General features: G+C 41.5%; 1 protein-coding gene across 1 annotated transcript in view; it reads right to left on the bottom strand.

The window, feature by feature from the left end:
• Window positions 1-22,216, bottom strand: part of gabbr2 (gamma-aminobutyric acid (GABA) B receptor, 2) — a 154,272-nt gene that overhangs the window by 36,526 nt on the left and 95,530 nt on the right. The window contains exons 8-13 of the mRNA XM_034545526.1: window positions 22,029-22,089; window positions 16,207-16,287; window positions 15,252-15,402; window positions 14,797-14,929; window positions 13,628-13,735; window positions 8,554-8,676 (exon numbers count right to left, since the gene is read on the bottom strand). Of these exons, the coding sequence (XP_034401417.1) occupies window positions 8,554-8,676; window positions 13,628-13,735; window positions 14,797-14,929; window positions 15,252-15,402; window positions 16,207-16,287; window positions 22,029-22,089 (657 nt within the window). The remainder of the gene's footprint in view (window positions 1-8,553; window positions 8,677-13,627; window positions 13,736-14,796; window positions 14,930-15,251; window positions 15,403-16,206; window positions 16,288-22,028; window positions 22,090-22,216) is intronic.

The raw sequence follows: 22,216 nt of genomic DNA, 5'->3' as shown, positions 1-22,216 counted from the left end.
AATATAAATCACCCAATATCCCTATTTTATGCCCTAATCGTGGTATTAAAATGCATGCGTTTTCAAGCTTGTTGAATACAAGTTAACCACATGGACATCTCTTTAGAAGTGATTATATGCCATAAGTGAAAAACGGGTACCTGAAATCTGAAATATTTCCACATTAAATACAAACACACACACCAACATACACGCACGTTCCTTATTGTGTACCGGTGAGGTAGGGAAATCTCTGCGAAAGTTTCAAAACTTCTGCATGGAAATATGCATGCATGAGTTTGTATGTGTATTCAAATTTCATTGCCAATCAGCCCAGGGCATGCATTTTTAAATAGATGTTTTCTCTAGGTTCTTTTTGTCTCATGGATCAACAGTACAGCTCTCTGCGTTATGGATGTCAGAAACCATGGCCGTTGCTATGGTGATGTCACACTGCAATATAAGCCTACCCGCCCGCCGATGCTTGCAGCAGCTTCCAAGCTGGGAGAAATGATAGAGGAGGGGGGGGGGGAGGAGGAGACAGGAGGACTGACTAGAGTAGAGGGGTCTGCGGCAGCATCCACCAGAATGCTAATCAACCTTTCTTGACGGTTTGTCCTTCATTATGCAGGAGACAATGCCCAGGACAACAACATAGAGAGCGCTTATGTGTGACCTTAAACACAGGCATACGTACAAAAGCATTTCCATGCATGAGTGGGCACATATACTCCACAAGTACACAGGATGAAACAAACATTCAAGGTCATACGCATGAATACACACACATACGCAGTGTAACAAACTCAAAAATTTAAAAATAATAATAAATCCGCACACACGCACATACTTCAATACAAGTGTGAGCATTGACACTGCAACATGTGTCAGTACGGCGAGGCTTAATCTGATGACAACCAGCAGTCTGCCTTGCTGCGGAAACATCCGCGCCATTAACAAATGCTCAATTATTAACGAGCCACAAAATGGATCTAATTGCTCACTTCAGCCCAATGTCTGCAGCAGCCTTCCCAGGACGTTGCTGGTACTGCCACAGTTATTCCTGCTCTCAGGGGAGAAAAATACACTGATATGCTTGATATTCCCTGTGCTATTTGGTTTTAGAGTCAGACCAGTATAAAGAATCTGTGAGGAAGCGAGGTTGCAATTACCATTTTGTTCGGGTTGCTTATAATCTTATCACTATTTCTTTATTGAATTCAGCACATTAGGTTGCGTTTTATGTACAGTGCATGTTGAAGTGCAGATCAGAGGCCAGGCTTGGTTTAAAGATGTGGGGCACAATGTCAAGGTCACAAGTCATTTCTGGTGAAGGCATATCATCTGCATACTGTAATTAAAATAAGACTATTGGGTCACTCTCTTCTCATTTTATAGTCTCAAAGCCTAAACTCCCTACATGATCTTTGGCCCTTCTTTTATTTTATTTGGGAGGGTATTAAATCAGTCATGTTTTATGAAGCATTCCTCCAGGATCCATTGTCAGCCTCTTCATAGTTTCATCTTCTTGCTAATGCTAATAAAGGATGCAAAGGGGGATGCCCTAGTTTTGCTAATGGTAGCTCATTATGCATAGCTTGCTGGATTCAGTGGGTTCACCCCTGGTGATGTAGAGTATTAACCTTGTCCATGTTTCTACTGGGTAAGTCTTGGCTTTACAGACTAAGCAAGATCATTTAAAAAACGAAGGCCAGTTAACCACTTGTAATATTTAGATGTAACTACATCTGGGACCACCACAGGAAATAGATATTCATGCAGAAGTACCAACTTAAGTGTACAACAGAGAGCTTCTCTCCCAAACACACACGTGGAGAGATGACGATTCCTGGGTTTCTTCACACTGTCTTTGTATCTGAAGCTAATACAGTATCTCTCCTGTAAACAATGTGTGAGTACCCTTGTTGGTCCTGAGTCAATAAGAAAACCCTCCTGTGTGGTGGTTCAAACAACAAATGTGGGGGACTAGCGAGCACTGTGACAGTTCAATAACACCATGTTGTCATACTGCACACCCTTGGGTACAGCAGGTAGTTACAGCGCTGTGAACCCAAGGTCAATGTCATTCCCAATTCTCCACAGCGGGGAAAGAAAATGAAAGTGGGGAGGAGGAGAGATTCTGACAAAGAAAGACAGAGGCAGACAGAAAAACAGAAAAGACAACAGACAGGGAATTCAAAGCCCCCCCCCCCCCCCATCTGAATTCCCTAGTGGGTTGGCCTAGCATAATGTGAGAGCTCACATGAAATTGGGTAACTAATGGTGCATCTACTTGCACCAACTACAGTTAGTCAGTTAGTAAAAGTCTCACTAGCTCATGAGCTCTATGGAGACCATCATCCCCATTCCAAGTGAGCGTTTAGACCCAAAATAGCACAGTGCTAATAAAACACAAGGGAATATGTTGGTGGGGGCAAGTTGCCACAGGTAGAGGAGAGAACATGAAATATGATCCAGTGAGTCCAGTTTGACCAATTTGTTGTCCCTAGTACCAATAATAATAATAATATTTTTCCCATAAACATTGTGTTTTTCCAGGATGTATTTTTATTTTCCCTTGCCCCTCTCCTTTCTTAACCCATTTCTGGGTATTTGGGTTGCCATCTGGTTTCTGGTCCCACCTGACAAACCTGGAGGCCCAGAGGAGCTCCAGGCTGCCTCTCTCACAGCTGAGCCTCAAGGGTCCACTGCTGCTGGTGCTGGAAATCTGGCAGGCTAGGCAGGCATGTGGAGTCTCTTGCCTCAGCCCAGGCATGCAGCTCCACAACCCCAGGGGGGATGCACACTCCTACTGGTTAATATATTCACAACTGTCCCCTGGCCGGGGGCTTAGAGGCTGAGAATACTCCACAAGGACCCAACTGCATACACTGACAACATTCACAAATGAATATGTTAAGCAAGGCTTTGCTACACCCTTAAGGCAGGCTTAAATATATAAGTGGCTATCATCACAAAGGAAATATGGCTTTGTCTAGAGTTGTACAAATGTGCTAAGTATACCTTCAGAGTACGATCTAAGGAACACAATAATGTAAATAAGTCTGGCATTCATCTCTCCACTAGATCTCCCACGAGAATATTTCTGTCAAGACCTCAGAAAAGCTGACCTGCTCATAGTTCTCTTAGATAAGCACTATTTATCACTTAACATGTTTTTTATTTAATTGAAGACACCAAAAAGTAAAAACTTGGTGCCAGACAGTGTCGACTGGCCTTCCATCCCCCACTGGCAACAAGTGTGCAAATAACATGAAAATCTATTCATTATGAACAAAAGAAGTCTCCATAAAAATCAACCATCAGACTCGGCCTTTCACTGCAGTGACCTTCTGTTTAGTAGAAGGGTCAATGTGCATCTTTACCTGTGAGCCCTGACTTCTGGACTTCCTGAAAAACGCAACGAAACCAGCTAGGGTTTGAGTATTTGTTCTGTAATCCAATTCTACTAGGGATTTAGCTGTATTTTACTTTCTACCTTGAGATAAACAGACCTTTGTCCTTAATCAGTGTTGGCAAGAATTACACATTCTTGTCAAATTTGCCAAAATTAAATTTCACTGGTTTTAAGGAACCCCTGCCATTGTCCTGACTCAGATCAGTATTGATAGTTGGGCCATTCCAACAACGACCTGAGGGTGGGGTCGACACAGCTGTAGCTAATTATCGCCAACTGGTGTAAAACCAGGTGGGGGCTTGAAGCATCAGCTGTAGCGTCAGTGAAGACTCTGAGGATAAAGACACTGGAGTCTTTCGTTGGAGTCAAGCTCTGGAACTGCTAACCTCAAGTCAGACTTCATCTCTGGCTTTGTTATCAAGCAATCGCTGGACTTCCTGGCTCTTACTGAGACTTGGATCACACCAGACAACACATCTACCCCTGCTGCTCTCTCCTCTGCCTTCTCCTTCAGCCACACACCCAGACCCACTGGCCGGGGTGGTGAACAGGTCTACTCATCTCCCCCAAATGGAGTTTTTCTCTCTACCGCTTCCATTGTTTACCCCACTGACTTTTGAGTTTCATGCTGTGACGGTTACTCATCCGGTTCAAATCATTGTTGTTCTCTACCATCCACCCGGTTCCTTGGGAGACTTCTTGGAAGAATTAGACGTCCTCCAATCAAACTTCCCAGAAAACTGCGCTCATCCTTCTGGGCTACTTTAACATCCAGACAGAGAAGTCATCTGACCTGTTATTCTTACTGTCCTCCTTTGCTCTCTCGCTCAGTCCTTCCCCTCCTACTCACAAAGCTGGCAACCACCGTGACTATATTTTCACCAGAAACTGCTCTTTATCTAACCTCACTGTAACTCCACTTCATGTCTCTGACCACTTCTTTATCTTATCTTACTCTCTCCCACTCTTTGCAACTGACAACCCTCCCATAACAACAGACTCTGCACCTGTTCGTCTAACCCTATAACTCTCTTCTCTCCTCCTTCTCTGCTTCTATCTCTGCAGCCAAAAAGCTTGTTCTACCAATCCAGAATCGAATGCTCTTTTTCTAACCCCAAAAAACTCTAATCTATTTTTTCCAACCTCCTTGACCCCCTATGTCGCCCTCCTCGCTCCACCCTTCTATCAAGCAACTTTGTTGACTACTTTACAAAAACGATAGATGACATACGCTGCTTATTTACTAATCCATCTTCTATAACTACACCTCCATTAACTTCATCTTCTTTCCCTTCACTTTCCTCTTTTAGCCCCCTGTCTCCCAATCAAGTTCTTACCTTGGTAACCTCTGCCCGCCCAACCACCTGCCCCCTTGACCCCATCCCATCTCACATTCTCCAGTCTATTGCTCCCAACCTTCTTCCCTTTCTCACCCATCTTATTAACACCTCCCTCTCAACTGGCTGTTTCCCTAACTCTCTGAAGGCGGCAAGAGTTAACCCTCTCCTGAAGAAACCCATTCTCAACCTGTCTGAAGTCAACAACTACACACCTGTCTCTCTCCTTCCCTTCATTTCCAAAACTCTAGAGCGAGCTATCTTTAATCAAGTCTCCTCCTTTCTCCACCATAACAACCTTCTTGACCCTCACCAGTCTGGATTCAAGGCAGGCCACTCAACAGAGACTGCCCTCCTTGCTGTCCCTCCAGGACCTGGGTATCTCAGGCACTGTGCTCTCCCTCTTCTCATCCTACCTCAACGTCCGCACTTACCTGGTAACCTGGAGAAGATCTGTGTCTGAGCCTTTTCTTCTCACTACTGGGGTCCCTCGGGGCTCAGTCCTGGATCCTCTCCTCTTCTTTCTGTACACCAACTCTCTCGGCTCTGTAATTCGCTCGCATGGCTTCTCCTACCATAGCTACGCTGATGACACCCAACTGATCCTCTCATTTCCCCAATCTGAAACACAGGTAGCAGCACAAATCTCTGCCTGTCTGACTGACATCTCTCAGTGGATGTCCGCACACCACCTGAAAATGAACCGTGACAAGACCGAACTACTTTTCCTTCCAGGGAAAGGCTCTCCCACCCACAACCTGACTATTACCTTCAACAACTCAGTGTTGGCCCCGACTCCGACTGCCAGGAACCTCTGTGTGACACTTGACAGTCAACTCTCCCTGACTGCCAACATTACCGCAACAACACGCTCCTGTAGGTACATGCTGTACAACATCAGGAGAATACGACCCCTTCTCACTCAGAAGGCGTCTAGACTACTGTAACTCCCTCCTGAAGGTCTAACTGCTAATTCCATCCGACCTCTGCAGCTCATCCAGAATGCAGCTGGTCGACTGGTCTTTAACCTTTCAAGCCCCATGGCACCCAATTGGGGGCCGATTTACACATCATAGTTAGACTGTGTAAAATCTTACAATAAACATCAGCAAATATATTGATGTTATTCATCAAATTAAACAAGATAACTTGGGCTAGAAGACTCAGTAAGCCATTTCCACACAACTCAAACACCAACTGAAAGAATTATGAAATTATCATAATCATCATTTTGTCAGGAGTCAGCCCACTCAGCACGTTTCCGGAACTAGCAACCCGTAGCTCGGTGCGATCGGAAAAAGCCAGATAGCAAAAAGCAAGAGGACTCCACACAGATTCTAAATGTCTTTTCAAAATCCTTCTGCATCAAAGCATTTCTGAGATATGAGCCAAAGAACACAGCAACATGAATTGATTTAGCGCTTACAGTCACAAATGTTGCTTATTTTTGGGAAAAAAATCATTGTTCTTCTTCTAATCAACAAAGACTGCTATATTTGGATGTATTGAACACCATAAGTAATATACAAGTGAAATATATGGTTTGGTACATGAGAAAATTAAAATTGCCCAAATGCCTATTTCGCCTAATTTATCTGTACCTCTCTAACTTTGTTCTGCTTTACTTTATCAAAGTCAAACTTTCTGTTTCTGTTTCTGTGCATCTTTCAAAGAGATAGTCATCCTGAAAGTGCTTTTTTTTCCTAGGCGAACCTGGAAATTCAACTTTTGCTGTCTTTCATCTTATTTACTCTTAACCAGTAACATATATACCAATATGTACAGAAGCCCACATGTGTTGCCTTTATTATAACACCAACATTATTCAAATAGCCTTTGCGGTTGCAGAGCTACACCCTTTTTAGTTTGGGTATGATATTTTGAGCAGAAACCTAGAAAATGGCTTGGGCTCCCGAAATTTACCCACACTATTCCGCTCCTCCATGACCTTCACTGGTTACCGGTGGCCGCCCACATCCGCTTCAAAACATTGGTACTTGCGTACCGTGCTGCGAACAGATCGGGTCCAGTCTACATCCAGGACATGATAAAACCGTACACCCCAGCTCGTTCACTTCGCTCAGCTTCTGCCAATCGGCTTGTAGCTCCATCACTGCGAGCTAAACACTCAACAAAGTTACACCTTCCGTCGCAAACACATCTCTTTCGACTATACCTTGAATAGGGAAGGTAGCGCCGTAGTAGCACTTTAGTAGCACTTAAATGGCTCTTACTGATAGCACTTTGTAGTTTAACTTTATTGAAGAAATTGTACTTTCTCAATTCTTGTTGTTCTGAGTTTGTACTCATGGTTGAATGCACTTATTGTAAGTTGCTTTGGATAAAAGCGTCAGCTAAATGACATGTAATGTAATGTCAATGGGGATCCAACCAATGCCGTTGATTTCTGAGGACTTTGGCCCTTGAGAACCAGTCTTGCGGCCTACATACATAAGTATAGGGGACGTGAAAGACAATTCATTGGGGACAATCTCCACTTGGCAGTATTCAAAGTGTGCAGTCTTCAAAGACAAATTATTTAATTTTAGTTGCAGTGGAATAATGGCTCCTACTTGTAAGCTGCAGAAGTAAAGTAAACATAATCTGTTTTGTTTAACTTAGTTAATTGTAAGTCTATAAATGGAATACTACATAGCAATGTGAAATCTATTTAACATTGCTATATGATCAGATATATGTATACATATTATTGTCGTCTTCTCTGCCATTTTTCTTACCTCAATAGCATTTTTTGTTTCTCATACAGTTACAAGACTTACCTCGATACATTCAGATGTATCGAACCTCCACTGCAGTTACAGATCAGTGTCTCACACAGATAGAGTTCACTCCCTAATTGTACAGTATCCTTCTCTGCTGCAGCTCTATAACACATGTTATTATTACAGTGCATTGCCCTCCACCTAATGCAAGTCCATCTTTTTGTGTAACAACTTAATAGATTGAGGAACAAATGTGTCCTGCAGCCTTTAATGCTTAACCAGTGGCACACTGACCCAGCTATTTAACGGCATGAGGGCATATATAAAAAAAAAGACAAAGCTATTTTAATATATGCAGCTCTAAATCTTCCTGACTCATGCATTTAACCCAATGTCTAATTGTTAAGCTGTAGAGAAAGGCAGATGTACCAAACACTGAGGTCATACTGTATTATATATTATGCAGCAGACATCTGCAGAACCAACCAAAGCTACTAAATCCTCTGAGAAAATACATTTGCAGTTGTACCTTCCTAATTCACAGTCGGCATTCCTGTATTACCCGTGACAGTTATGTGCTAATATGTCATGCCGAAAACACACCTCACACACCATCAACATCTGATGCCAAAGCAACAGTATGTTCATTTTAGCCAATTGGGTCCACAGCTAGACTAATCCTGTACCAGTCTCAGAGAATCTGAGTCTAACCAATCAGAGCAAAGCAGAGTTCATTTTTACTCTACACCACGCCACCTCTCCAGCAAGGAGAAAGTGATGCCAAGTGTCTCTTTTCCAACAGGCCTTGCCAAAATCTCACATCCAAGCTGGCAAATATCCGGCCATGGGATGAGCGCAGGAGGCAGCAATGGCTCACATCCTGACCCAAAAATAACAAGCACAACAAAAATACTCACGATACAGCCCAAGGCGGACATTTTCTTTGCCTAAATTGAAAATACACTGGCATTTTAAGCAAGAATTTCTCTCACTGGGATTCTCCCAGCTGGGGCTGGATGTTACATGGACATAAACAACACCACAATCAAGTAAAAGTTTAGATGACATGTATGAAGACATTGAAATGAACACTGACCTCCAAGCTGTACTCTTCCACCGTCCTCTTAAGCGGGTCCACAATCTGCCAGCAAATGAGGATGCATAAGTCAATTAGCAGCATCCCACCAACGATGATCAGCAACTTCTGGTCCTTTATGATCTGAAGGGGGAAAACAACACAATATGCTTGTATTAGCCCAATAGCACACACCTGCTAATGTTACGTAATTATATTTGTGTCTGTGGAGCCATTTCAAACAACATTTCTTATTGACCACTGTAATTATGTGATTCTAATCCCATCCCAGGACCTAGAGCCCTGCTGGTTTCATTCAAACATCTAATTAGGGACTGATTACAATACATTTAGCTGCAATTAACCACCTACGAGGATAGGAAACCAGCCAAACTGTAAGTCCAAAAGATCAAGACCTAGGTCAGAATGTGATACTGACACATGGGTCGACTGTGGCTCAGTGGTGAGCAGGGTCGTCCTTCAATTAGAGGATCGGCGGTTCGATCCCCAGCTCCACTAGCCCATGTTGATGTGTCCTTGAGCAAGACACTTAACCCCAAAATTGCTCCCGTAGCTGTGCCTACGGTGTGTCAATGTGTGTGAATGTTAGTTAGTTTTAATGTGCAGGTGGAACCTTAGCTCCTTCCATCAGTGTGTGAATGGGTGAATGATGTCATGTATTGTGAAAGCGCTTTGAGTGGTCTGAAGACTAGAAAAGCGCTATACAAGTACAGGTCCTTTTACATGTAGTATATTTAGCAAGTTGCAGTCCACTGGCCCAGGACTGAGAACCAGTGTTGGACATTCAGTCCGTTATGCCACCGGCAGGCCAGGATTTGTTACCTTTTGTGCAGAGAATGTGGAAAAGATCCACCAAACAAGCGCCAACGCCGTTGACCACCAAAGCTCTTCTTTTCAACCATGAACTTTAGAGGGATGAAAGCCATGACCCGTTTGTGATCTTTATTTATAATAGTGTTTGACTGTCTGGAACAGCAGATCAAAGGAAAGGTCAGGGACCACAGGCTGGACTGTGTTTGGAGAGTATCACAGAGCCCAGATGCAGCACAGTGGTCTCACACAGGTTTCCATCCGCCGGTAGGCTCAGGATGAGATGCATGAGGGGGTTGTTTTTTGATCTGGTGTCTTTTGATGGTGTTGGCACTGAACAAATATAGGCAAGGCAAGACGAGGGACATTTCTTGTAGAAATATTGCAATGCTTCAGGGCAGCTTGGAGGAAGATAGAAGCAGAGTTGGACAATGGCTGCTTCAAAGCCAATTAAAAACATTTGAAGACAATGACCAACAATAAAAAATACATATATATCAGATTTGGTTGACAAAAGTAACATTCTTTCTTTTCAAGTAAATAGTTGTGACAAAGATATCCAAAATATCAGATATTTTCTGGAAATTTACAAAAGAAAAAGCACCACCATCTGTTCAACTGTGATATGTTACTCTGCCAAAAGTCTAAACAAACTATGTAATGACTCTATATTACCTGAAGTGTTATGTTCGGTTTTCTTTCCCTCGTAATACTGGCACTCAATACATATCAGTTGGGTTCTAGTGTGTTTGTGTCTACCGATAGACTTTATTCAGAAATACACAGAATAATTTAAAATGTTGAATGTGCACATGATCCTGAAATGATTGAGAATAGAATATGGAGTCTCCTTGAGGGCAAGAATGAACTTTCACGCTCATAATATTATTTTTATCAAATTTAATCAAAAATCTACTGTGTAGTGTAAACCAACAAGGCCAGGGGCTAGCTATGCCTGCTGTAATACTGTCAAATAAATCAGGTTAAAATGCTGTAGCCAAACCACAGGGCCCTGTATTAACACTACTTATAAACAAGATCCAGGAAGTGGGGTGACATGGTGTTATTTTTAGACTACCCCAACTGAAGTGAACGTGTGTACATATGTATGTGATTGAAGGCATGTGTAATGAGCTAATGGGTACTAAGTGTTTGCTTAGCCCTGTGTGTGTGTGTGTCCGTGCGTGTGTGTGTGTGTGTGTGTGTGTGTTTGTGAATGCACATCCAGCAATATATCACAAAGGAGTACTCACCAAGATAGGCCGACTGATAAATAGCTGCTACAGGGGCCTTGGGGTAAAGGGTTGTGTTTTGAAAGTGTGTATGTTTATCTGTGTCTGTGGTGTGTGTATTTGGAGAAGGAGGACATTGATTGACAGCCCCCGCCCCCCCAGTACTGAGCTCTTTAAGAAGTGAAGGAGTACTGGCCGTAGCCCGCCGAGTGGACCCTTATCGAAGACACCCCTGATTTACAATCTGTGCACTCACCAAAAAAAGGTAGATGTTGACTGGGAGAAGGAGCGAGGGATGCAGTTCCAGCCCCACTGTTTGAAGAAAAGATGGCTAACAATTGTGCTTGTCCCTCCCCTGACAGGAGTTGACAGAGATTTCAGAGCAACAACAGCAACTATCACTCTTCTGAAGCCAAAGCAACCTGCACTCAATCAGTGTGGAGGAAGTGTGATATGGCTGTGTGTCCTGCAAACCCAGGCCATGAACCAACAAAGAATACATCTTGAGGTTTAAGGGCCGACATATGCAGGAGGGGTAAATGCTGCCTCTGAAGAAACATTGGTTTTGTCTTTGTTAGCAAGGGGGAAAGGGTGGGAGAGGGGTAAGTGAGCCAGGATAATTGGCTATGAAGGGTCAGGGCAAAGCTAGAGATCTTGGCAAATTATTTAGTTTTCCTCGACTCTCAATAAGACAATGATCTAAATAAAAGGAAGCCAGGTCAAGTCTCATCCTTTTGCAAACGGCTGAAAAATCGTCTGGTGATCATTCCCTGAACCCATCGCAGAATTGCAGTGGAAACAGGGAAAGCATAACTCGTTCATGGCTCCTTGTCTTGTGATCTGTAATCTGTAATTATCTTTATCTTCATTTATTCTTTGCCCTCTTTTTCTTTTCACTGTGTCCAACCTACATTCTTTTATCATTTTGTTGTTTGTCTTGTCCCTTGTTCTGCTCTGCTTTGCCTTCCTCCGTCTGTCTCTCCACCCTCCCTTCTGCCAATCCCTCCAACCTCTCCGACTCTTAGATCCATCCCTCTATCCTCCCTCTCTTCCTGCTCTCTCTCTGGCAGGCCACCCACACTTCCTCCAATATGCAAGAGGGTGAGAGAGAGAGAGTGGGAGAGAGACAAAGAGAGGGGAGAGCGAAATCTATAAATACAAAAAGGCCAAGCACAGTTACAACACTCAGTGAGCTTGGCACTACTTTATATAACTAGGCCATTGAAACAGATTGTGTCAGATGTTTAAAACGCCATTTGTATTTCTGATTCCTTTTTTCACAGAGAAGATTCTAAAAGCAGGTGTGGAGGGCTGCCGATCTTTCAGAGTATTTGTTAACAAGCATGAGTCTGAATGCAATCACCCACACACAGTGGGCGATGATAAGCTTCCCAAAAAAGACTGTCAGGTGTCACCATGTTTACTGGAGATGGTTGGGGTTTTATGAACTGTTATCTTATCCAACAGATGCTAATGATGTGATAAGAAAAAAAAGGTTCAGAACCAGATTCAACCAGAAAAGATTTGGTGGAGTCACATTGACCATGAAAATCTAATAATTTCATCATTTTAGACAGAAATTCCCTCATGGCATTCCTGAGATAACGCATTGACAAGAACAAGGTAACAGTGACTTGGATCTTTAACGTTTGACCACCAAAATCAAATTAGTTCATCCTTGAATCCAAGTGGAAGGTTTGTGTCAAATATGGAGAAATTCTGAGACGTTGTGATCGGGCAGGATTCAACTGAATTGACAATAAAAACACTTAATATCAATAATGAACCAAACTATAATTTAAGTTTCAAAAAACTAAAATCACTAAACAATCATGTTGAGTGTGTGTGTGTGTGTGTGTGTGTGTGTGTGTGTGTGTGTGTGTGTGTGTGTGTGCGCGTGTGTGCGTGTGTGTGTCTGTTTGTGTGTGTGTGTGTGTGTGTGTGTGTGTGTGTGTGTGGAGAGGCGAGAGCAAAAAAGGAAAAATATGTTTGTGATGATGGCACTTGAGACTACAACTGTTTTTTGATTAATGCACTGTTTATTGTTATTGTTTTATTCTATGTCTATGTCTATTGTTATGCAGAAAACTACCAAAATGGCGTAGTCTCTAAAATGATCATGCCATGGCGAGACTATAAAAATGACAGAGGAGAAAACTACCAAAATGGTGGATGGAGTGTCCTACGTGATTAAGCTACGCAAAACTACCAAAATGGCGGCAAGGCGACGATTATTTCATAGAGAAATGGAGCACACAATAGAAGCAGCTTTTACACACCACATGCGTCTGAGATGACCATAACAGCACAACCTATGTGTGTTTATGAGTTTTTATGAGCCTTTTAACTGATAAAGTTACTGTTACCAACACTACTCGCGGTGACTGATCTACACACAATAACACTATTAAAGCAGCATGGAAAAACACTCTTATAACAGCATTAAAACAACACAATTATTGCAGCAACAACAATGTCAATTTTAAACAGCGGTCCGTAAACTTGCACAATAACACAATAACAGTACGGTTAAACTTAAGACAAAACAAACAGGGTTACAAACACATTCTGACCAGACACAAGCATCTTAATCTGAGAATGTTACTTGTTTGGTGAAGCTGTGCAGCGATGAATCATCCGTATGGCATTGAGAATTATTTCGAAGTTAAGGGAATTTTCTTAAATCAGGCTATTGAACCATGTAGGCCCAACATTCATTTGTTCCAAACACATGGTGAAGGCCCAACATCCCTTTGTTCCAAACACATGGTGAAGGCCCAACTTCCCTTTGTTCCAACCACATGGTGAAGGCCAAACAGACATATCACGATTCAGAGAATGGGTACGTACGGATGGACAGATGGACCATCGGACAACCCAAAAACATAAAGTACAAGTACTAATCTTTAAGCCCTGTGTGTCATAGTTTGATCAATCAAATTATGAATTTCTACTATAAATAGTACTACTTTAAATTAGCTTTTCAATCACTCTCATGTACATATCATAATATATATAATATATTTTAATACCTTCTTCTTCATCTTCACATTCTTGAAGATGGCGTGCACCCTCCAGGTCTTGGCAAACATGGCACCAAAAGCTGTTGTGTATCCAACAATGAGGATCCATGTCCGAACCTATCAGAACAACAGGAACAAACATAATTGTGTCATGTCTTAAAACTGGTGATCAAGACCTAAAACAACATCTGATCTGACAGGTATTTGCATTTTTCTCAAAATGTTCTTTTAAAATAGCATTGTGAAGCCTTCTAAAAATAAGAAGCTGTCAAATTCATTTTTCTTCCCTAAGTGTGGAGCTCTGGGAGAACGTCCTGGACCATGGAAGCTGTCACACTCCAAAGAGCATTTCATCTTAATGAGAAACAAAACGTAGACCTCTTAATGCTTTGGCACAAAGGACACTGCTGACATGTTTTAAAATATTAGAATTTGAATAAAGACTATGAATAGCTACATAGTGCTTCTGTATACTGTATTTTTTAATGCTGCATGTGTACAGGTTTGTGCATATCTGTGTCTGGGCCCTTTCAGCACCACAACTATCGTAAACCCTTCACACAGTTACACCTGGCTCTTCACCTTCCATTCACGAACATATCTAGAGAGAGTAATAAAGCCAGGCAAGGACAGAGCACTGGGTCAAGAAGACAGCAAAAAAAATGACACCATTCATTCTCAAGGAGTCCAGCAAATATTGATTGACGGCGAATGGATCAACCTCTGTGGTCCTTAGCTGTAGAAGCTGAAGTGACATGCTCTGTTTTGGCTCTGCAGCAAACCTTCAGCCAGGTGGGGATAGCTTGAAACGTGCCCTGCCTCACATTACGCTGGTGTGCATTTGTGTGTGTGTCTTTGTGTCTGGAAGGTGGTATCTCAGTGGAAACCGGTTATCACTTAATCAAAACTCTTTAATTGATCCAGCATCTACAAAGTCACATAGTAATGCTACCTGGGGGGGAGACGTTTAATGAGCTCCTTGCTAGCTAGCGAGCCAGAGAGAGACTCAATCCATGTTCACATTTGATTAGTGTTTTAGCAATATTCACCATATCTTCGCTCATGTACAGAGCTATTTTGTTAGCCAATGAGCAAGGTTCAATTTAATAAGACCAGGAGCTAATCCCAACTTCTATTCATTATTTTATGTAAAAGTGAAAAGTGCTGAGGGAACTCACAGTGCAGAGGGTCTCAAACTCTTTGTCAGAGACGAAACCTCCATCCAAGCCAAACAGGAAGATAGAGGCGTAGGAGAGCATGCCTCCTAGGATGATCAGGTTGTTCATGTAGGGACTGGACATCTTGATTAGTCTGGAAGAGAACAGATGGTTAGATTAGAAAAAAATAAAATAGAATAGATCCTATTCACCAGTAATATTTCAGTATGATATTTAGGTATCGAAGAGAGTGAAACGTGAAAATATAATCAGGGATTCTCATGCTTCATTATTCTTTTACTTCAATACCATTCAGTTTCCTGTGATTCTTCTCTATTTTCAATCATCTCCTTCTTCTTTCTCCCTTAACACCGATCCCTCATTTACTTTCTCGCTCCACCATATGTTCCTTCATCTGACCCCTCCCTTTATCCTGCTACTCTCCAAGCTGGGCTTCACCAATCCTGAATGCTGACCTGTGGTTGCGGTTCTTAATGTTGAAGAACAGGAAGGCCCCTCCCATGAGCATGCCCAGTATAGTGATGGTGGACAGGATGCTGTAGAGGGGTACGTTGATGTGGCGCCGCTGCAGACGCACAAACGTACGATCTTTGGGAGGCTCTACACCTATGAAGAAGATGCAAAAAGGTTTAAGGGTAAAAATATGGAAAACAGTGGATTTCTCCTCCTCCAGAGGTTCCTCTCTTCAATTCGACCTGCCTCCTTCAACTCTTTTTTCATTCAACCACAAAATAGTGAGACTGCAGCAGACATCCAGTGATTTGAAACCAATTTCCTGGTCCTCAGTTACTCCTAGTTGAGTGGATGTATCTCAATGTACCAAAGTCAAGGTATTGTGGTTAGACACTGCACTTTCTTATCTTTTGCTCTATTTTACACCTACCAGTGTGCCAATCGATTGGCATCAACTTACACATCTCCACTTACTGTGGTCAGGGATCTGGAAACAAGCATCTTGGATGGTACTGTCCTAGAGTTTCTTTATGTGGGGCATGGCCGACAAGACGGAGACAAAGTGGGAGGATGGTGAAGGGGGGAATAGTCAGGGGAATTAAACAAATTAAGTATTCCAACACAGGCCAACGTGGGAGGAGTGAAAAATTGACCGGTAAATAATTTAGCTAATGGAGGACAGTTTAGAGTGTTAAAGGAGAGTTGTGAGTCCCTATACGGAGTGGCGGTAGTTTCTGAGTATGTCTCTGAGTGTGTATTTGTTTTGGTAAGAGTTTGGGTTCAAGTGAGCAAGTGAACGACAGAGAAAAGTGCTGAGCAGGTAAGTAAATGTCCTTTAACATATATATAAACACATATTAGATGCATCAGGACACTTTTTTCTTCATCAGTGAGTTTTACATCCCTGAGGCACACATAAAAGTACACACAAACACCCATAGTGAGTGTTCTTCATACCGTGGAACCTTATGGAGTTATTGATGAGGTCCAGGACATCAGCAATTGCGTTGTACTCTCCCACCTTCACCTCCTGGCCCTCTGTTAAAAAACACACACGTATAAGAAGACATTAGAATGAATATTTGTACTTAAACTTACTTAAACGATTGGCTTAACAGTTACACCAGTTTTGGTTTTCTCACTTGGATTTCCAGCAAGTCATGTTAAATATCTCAGGAGACAGCCTGAAGGGTTTTTAAATGTAGTCCCAGTGATCTGTATTAACTGGAAATGTAACAGAGGCTACTTAGAGTGAACAAGTGCATCTGATTTAAACCCTTACTGGACACAGAGAAGAATGGTCCAGCTATAAGCAGAACAAATCTGGCACTGTGGTTAGCAAGCTTCGATTCACAGTGAGATCTACCTGAAACAATTATTAGAAAAACAAAATATCCCTAACAGACATTTTACAGCACTCATTTAGATTAAGATTCTCAATTTGTAGATTTCAGATAAAGCTTAATATATACAGGGGAATGTATTCCTGTTGTTTTTAAATTATCCGTTTATTTCACCTCAAGGAAAGCTAAAGTGTATCAGGGTAGGGAATCATAAAAACAAATAGATTTTTTTAACAAGCAAGAGCAGAATTTCAATGATAGGAATCTCCAACTTATGTGGAGGGGAATAACGAATGAAGGCAACTGAATCTGTCATCAACTCTTTTTATATTTCATTATACACTGACTTACGTTTCTCCAGATTGTAAACCTCTGTAAATCCCAGACTGCAAATACCACTGTCTCTGTGGTGTTCTGGTCAAACACAGCTATTTCAGTTCTCTCTTTTAGACACAATTATGAGTCCCTCAGGTGTAATACTGAAGGAAGCATGACCTTGTCGGACAAGCCTGGGCCTTCACTCTTCTTCCCTCATAAAGATTACTCGCTTAAGTAAGGGAGGGGAGCAAAGGATGGGAAGAGGGGACAAATTACTCTGATTATTTTTCTGTACGCACGACACACAACCTGCATGTTCTTCTGGTGCGTATGCACAAATCTGTTTCTGCTTCTCCCTGTTATCACTGTTAGAGGCCCATTGAACTCCTCAGCAGCGTTGTCCTTGACAAGGAAAATGACAGATAACATCAGTTTATGCAGCATCACAGGGCACCGCGTTCCCCTCTCCTCTCTGTGAATCACCTCATTTGATCTCCAATTCTGGTAATCAGTAAATGTTGAAAATATTAGACAGGCTGTGAATAACAATTTCAGAACTGTCCATTCCATTAGATGTATACACAATCAGGATTTGTATATCTCAAAACTTCTCAGTGCTGAGCGAGGATCAATAACCATGTTTGCCATGACCACGTCCTTTGTTAGGATATCAACAGTAGAAGGGATGGAATATCAGCACTCTTCCTTTGAGATACTTAAATACTATCCCAGCACTCTGTTCCCACAGGGAACATTCCTGGCCGCAGCGGGCTTGTGATGCTCAACCTGCCGCTCAGCCTGTGCAAAGACATTTGTCATTTTAAATATCTGTAAAGATCAGTGAAATACTTTACATATATACATACATATATATATATATATATATATATATATATATATATATATATATATATATATATATACTATATATATATACATACATACAGTACATATATATATACATACATACAGTACATATATACAAATTAAAATTACTTGAATTGGAGTAAAAGTATACAGTAGCATAAAATGCAAATCCTCAATTAAAATACATGTTACTGTACTAAAGCACAGTATTTGAGTAAATGTGTTTTTTTCCACTGATGCAGCTGCTACCTACTCAAGCTCAGAGAACTCTTTGGAGCAGAGACTCATTCTGGTATGAAAATTAAAATATCAAAGTGTTGATTGCCGGAACTCATTCGCAGTATAACTCTGAACTCTTTAATCAACAAATTATGACCCGTCGTTGTAGAAGTGTAAGTTAATGTGATTACATTAATTACTTTTATATTCTTCTCACATTAGTTTGTCTTTGATCAAGATCATGATTTTATTTAGTTTGAATAAAAAAGCTGCTTTGTTTAAAAACATTGGTAGTACAGTTCACTGATATTCTTGTGAGCTATTTAAATTGAAAGGCTGTGAGAAGACTATTGATTGGAGGTAAACTGACAGTGAGGGTGTTGCTAGTTCAAATTCCTCTAGAACATGATAGAAAAGCAGGAAATTAATTCTTACTTGAGGGTTGTTGTAGATTTATCTCTGAGATCCAAAACATCTTAACACATATCAAAAGTTCACCATATTATCAATGAACCTCTCATCTGACAGAATGACAAAAGCCATGTTTTCTTATCCACCCTCCCGTTGATTTAAAGTCTGCACTCAGAAGGACTGCGACTGTGTTCAAGGCCTCTGGTAGCCAGCCATCTCTTGACCTCATGAGAGGGGGAATAAAGCCATTGATGCCCCTCACTAAGAATGCCTGACGGGGGAAATGGAGGATCAGACTCTGAGGACAGATGATAGGGTCATGTTGAGGATCACTGCCTTTTGACATGTTCAAGCTGGGGCTGTCCCTCCTCTCCTCTCCAACTAGCTCAGGCTCTTGGTGTGTCAAAAGGGTGACAAATTCACGACCAAGTGAGGCAGAAGGGATGGAGTGAAGGGTGAGAAGGGATGGAGGAGGTGTAATAAAGCTATGAGACGATAGTGAGAGATAGATGTAGCATGGGGGAGGATTTGGTTGAGGAAGTGTGCTTTAGAGACACAATGAACAGCCACTTCAGGGAGAGAAACATAGAGAAGGGAAAGATACAAATCAATAGCAATGCATGGCGATGATTCAGGCAAAGGTGGAAAAATCTCCCCAGAAGAATTGAGCCGTAACACTGCCATAATTTCATGATGATAACATTTACTGTCCTTGTTTATGCAAAGCTGCCAAACCTTCAGACAGATGCCCCATCACCACCCGGGCAAATAGGTTAACCACTCAGTCACCTACCCATACACACACACACACACACACACACACACACAATCACATACACACGGGAGGTTCTTAGCTGAGGGAAATCAGCAGGAAGTATTAAGTGGCAGCCATGATAACTTCCCTTCTTATCTCCTTTAGCATAGGGTACACTGGACCATCCTTTATGAAAGGAAAGGAGATCATGTTGGCTCATAATTCCTTGCAGCAGCAACATTTATAGTAAAGAGACACACCATTCGGTCATCAACAATATCTGCTATTACTGTTTAATTGTACATCATGGATGAATTGAAAACATAATTTTTTAAGAGGTATGATTTCTGTTCTTAGACTTACTTGAATTGTACAGCATTGAGTTTGTCACTATAATCATGTGTTATGAACAAAGTTGCTTTAGCTTAGTGTAAGTGCAGTCGGATTCGAGCACCGTGGATGCCTTTTTGTTCGTCCTTATGAATTCTCCCTGACATCTTTCTTGAGCTCATGCCGTTTTCCATCCAGGTCAAAGAAAAGCAGCTGATAAAAGACATTAGGATGTAATCTTTTTGACTATTCTTTCACATAATCCTTTGTCAGTAGGACCTAATGTATTTAAGATGGGGTGCATCTTCATCAGAGTCAAACAAATCAAAGATTCTCTGAACCTCATATTAGCCCATTAAATATCTAAAACACCACTACCCTAATAAGGATTTACTACACATAGGAGACTGGGCTACAAAAAGCTTATCAGTTGATAAAAAGTATATAGCTCTGAGATATATTACAACACTTAAAATCAGCAGCGGCAGTAAATAGCCTTTATCAAGCAACATGATTAAAGGGTGAGTAAAGCTCGACATAAGCCTATAAAAAACAAGTCAGGCTTTGCTCTTCATTAAGTCCTCAAAAGTGTTGAGTTCAGTAACCCAGAAAGCTTCTCTACATAGCAATATGTTGATAATATCTCCACCTCTAGGGGATGGTGAAGTTATGGGTTACTTTTCTGAAATATTTTCTCATATCTGCTGGCTGATTTGAAATGATGCAACGCCAGTTTGTGGATATTTATGGATGTAATCACGTGTTTTGGACAAAATCTTTTACTGAATTGGATCGTATGGACCTTTTTACAATGTAACAAGACCGTTTTTATTGGAATGTGATGACCTGTGGCTCAAAACGAAGCTTCATCGGTGAGTCGCCTTGATTTAAAAAACGTTTGTTTGTTTGTTGTTGTCTGACAAAAACGTTGACTGTAGCTGCTGTGGTGGTCCGATCTTGAAATGGAGTGGATAGTTAGCATCACAAGAATCGTAGGTTTCCAGAAACATACGACACTAGTACCTAACTATAAATAGATGGACGATGAACGGTACGATCTCCAGCGCACAGGGTGGTGTTCCGCCCACGGAACACCGGAACGTTAAGAGGTTTTTAAGAAGGCATTTAGTTGGACCAACATAGACTTGCCCAGATGGCCATTCTAGGATATGTATGACATGTGTAGAATAACAATAAAAGGATTTGACGTTATAATTATTAATATTTTTGCTGTTATATACATTTTTGTTGTTTCGATTTCACTATACAATGACACATGTCCATAAAACTTCAGAAAGTCTTAATCTCATACTAGAGAAATATGTACTGTACTCATTTTGTCTTATTTTCTATATAATAAATGAATATAAACCATGTGGTCTCATATTTGATCGAATCCACTGAGCCTGGCAACACCAACAGAGGCATGCACACCAGCATGTTCATAAACACTCACATTCTGCGCACGCACGCACAGACACACACACACACACACAGACACACACACACACACACACACACACACACAGACACACACACACACACACACACACACACACACACACACACACACACACACACACACACACACACACACATACATGTATGCAGCCAGAGGGATCAAGCCCCTTTGCACTGGGGAAGATAAGATGGTTGGGCAGAGGACTGAACAGCAGCATGCAGTGTGCTACATACAGTCGGGGGAGCCCGGGAGCTGGGAATCCCCGGCATCAAGATGGAATCTTTTGGTTATTCTCCCACTCAGCAAGCCCTGCTGGCTCAAAAATAACCTCAGGATGATGCTATGTGGAGTATATTTTTGATGTACAAACTGTGACAGTCCAGACATACATCCGGTCACCACAGAGAAGATCAAGCACAGTAAAGCACCATTGCTTTAAAGTTTTAGATTCACCTAACCTGCCCCCACACAGTCACAGAGAGTAGGGCAGATGTTTACAAAAAGACTTATCTCAAGCGAATATCTAAAAACATTTTTCGTATTTTTCTGAAAAAGCAGTCATGCAAATAATGACCAACCTCTCTAGAAACAAACAACGAATGAGATGCACGTGAGTACAAAGCGTCTGACTTCAACACAGTGAAGTCCTTTAGCTTCTCTTTCCTGTGTATACTGTATGACTGCTGCAAGCTGTATTGGTCAGAATCCATTATCGGCCCTGGGTATATCAACCGTGGCAGCCTTATGGCTTGAACAAATTGTAAGTGGCTTTTCAAAACCTCTGGTAATCCAGCAACATTTCTGAAACAATTGCAGGTTTTATTGAACACAGATGTGCAGTAGCTGAAATTCAAATACATTGTAGAACTAATTCTAACTCCAACTCAGTGGAGTCTCAAGAGCACGTGTAGAGGCGACAAAACAAAGTTATTTATGCTTTGAAACAATGTTTCTCATTCAAAATAGATTGAGCAAAGGTAAAGGTTTGTAAACGATATGCAAAAATGACTATGCAAAACCAGAAGAGAAAAGCTAGACAGGTTAATCTGAGTAGTAGTATTAGTGTCACTCATACCTTGAAACTGGTTAAATTTTATTGTGCCCATCCTCTCTCCATTCCGAAACATGACTTGGCCCTAAAAAGAAGAAGAAGAAAAACAAACACATAACGCATGAAACATTGGAAACACATATTTTATAACAAACAACCACCCTATAGAAAAAAACTGTTAGACGCCTTTGATTTAAACTCCACAGGAACAA

The sequence above is a fragment of the Cyclopterus lumpus genome, chromosome 11 (genome assembly GCF_009769545.1).
Source record: "Cyclopterus lumpus isolate fCycLum1 chromosome 11, fCycLum1.pri, whole genome shotgun sequence".
NCBI lineage: Eukaryota > Metazoa > Chordata > Actinopteri > Perciformes > Cyclopteridae > Cyclopterus > Cyclopterus lumpus.
The sequence above is the reverse complement of the archived record's forward strand: the minus strand, read 5'-3'. Positions and strand labels throughout refer to the sequence as shown.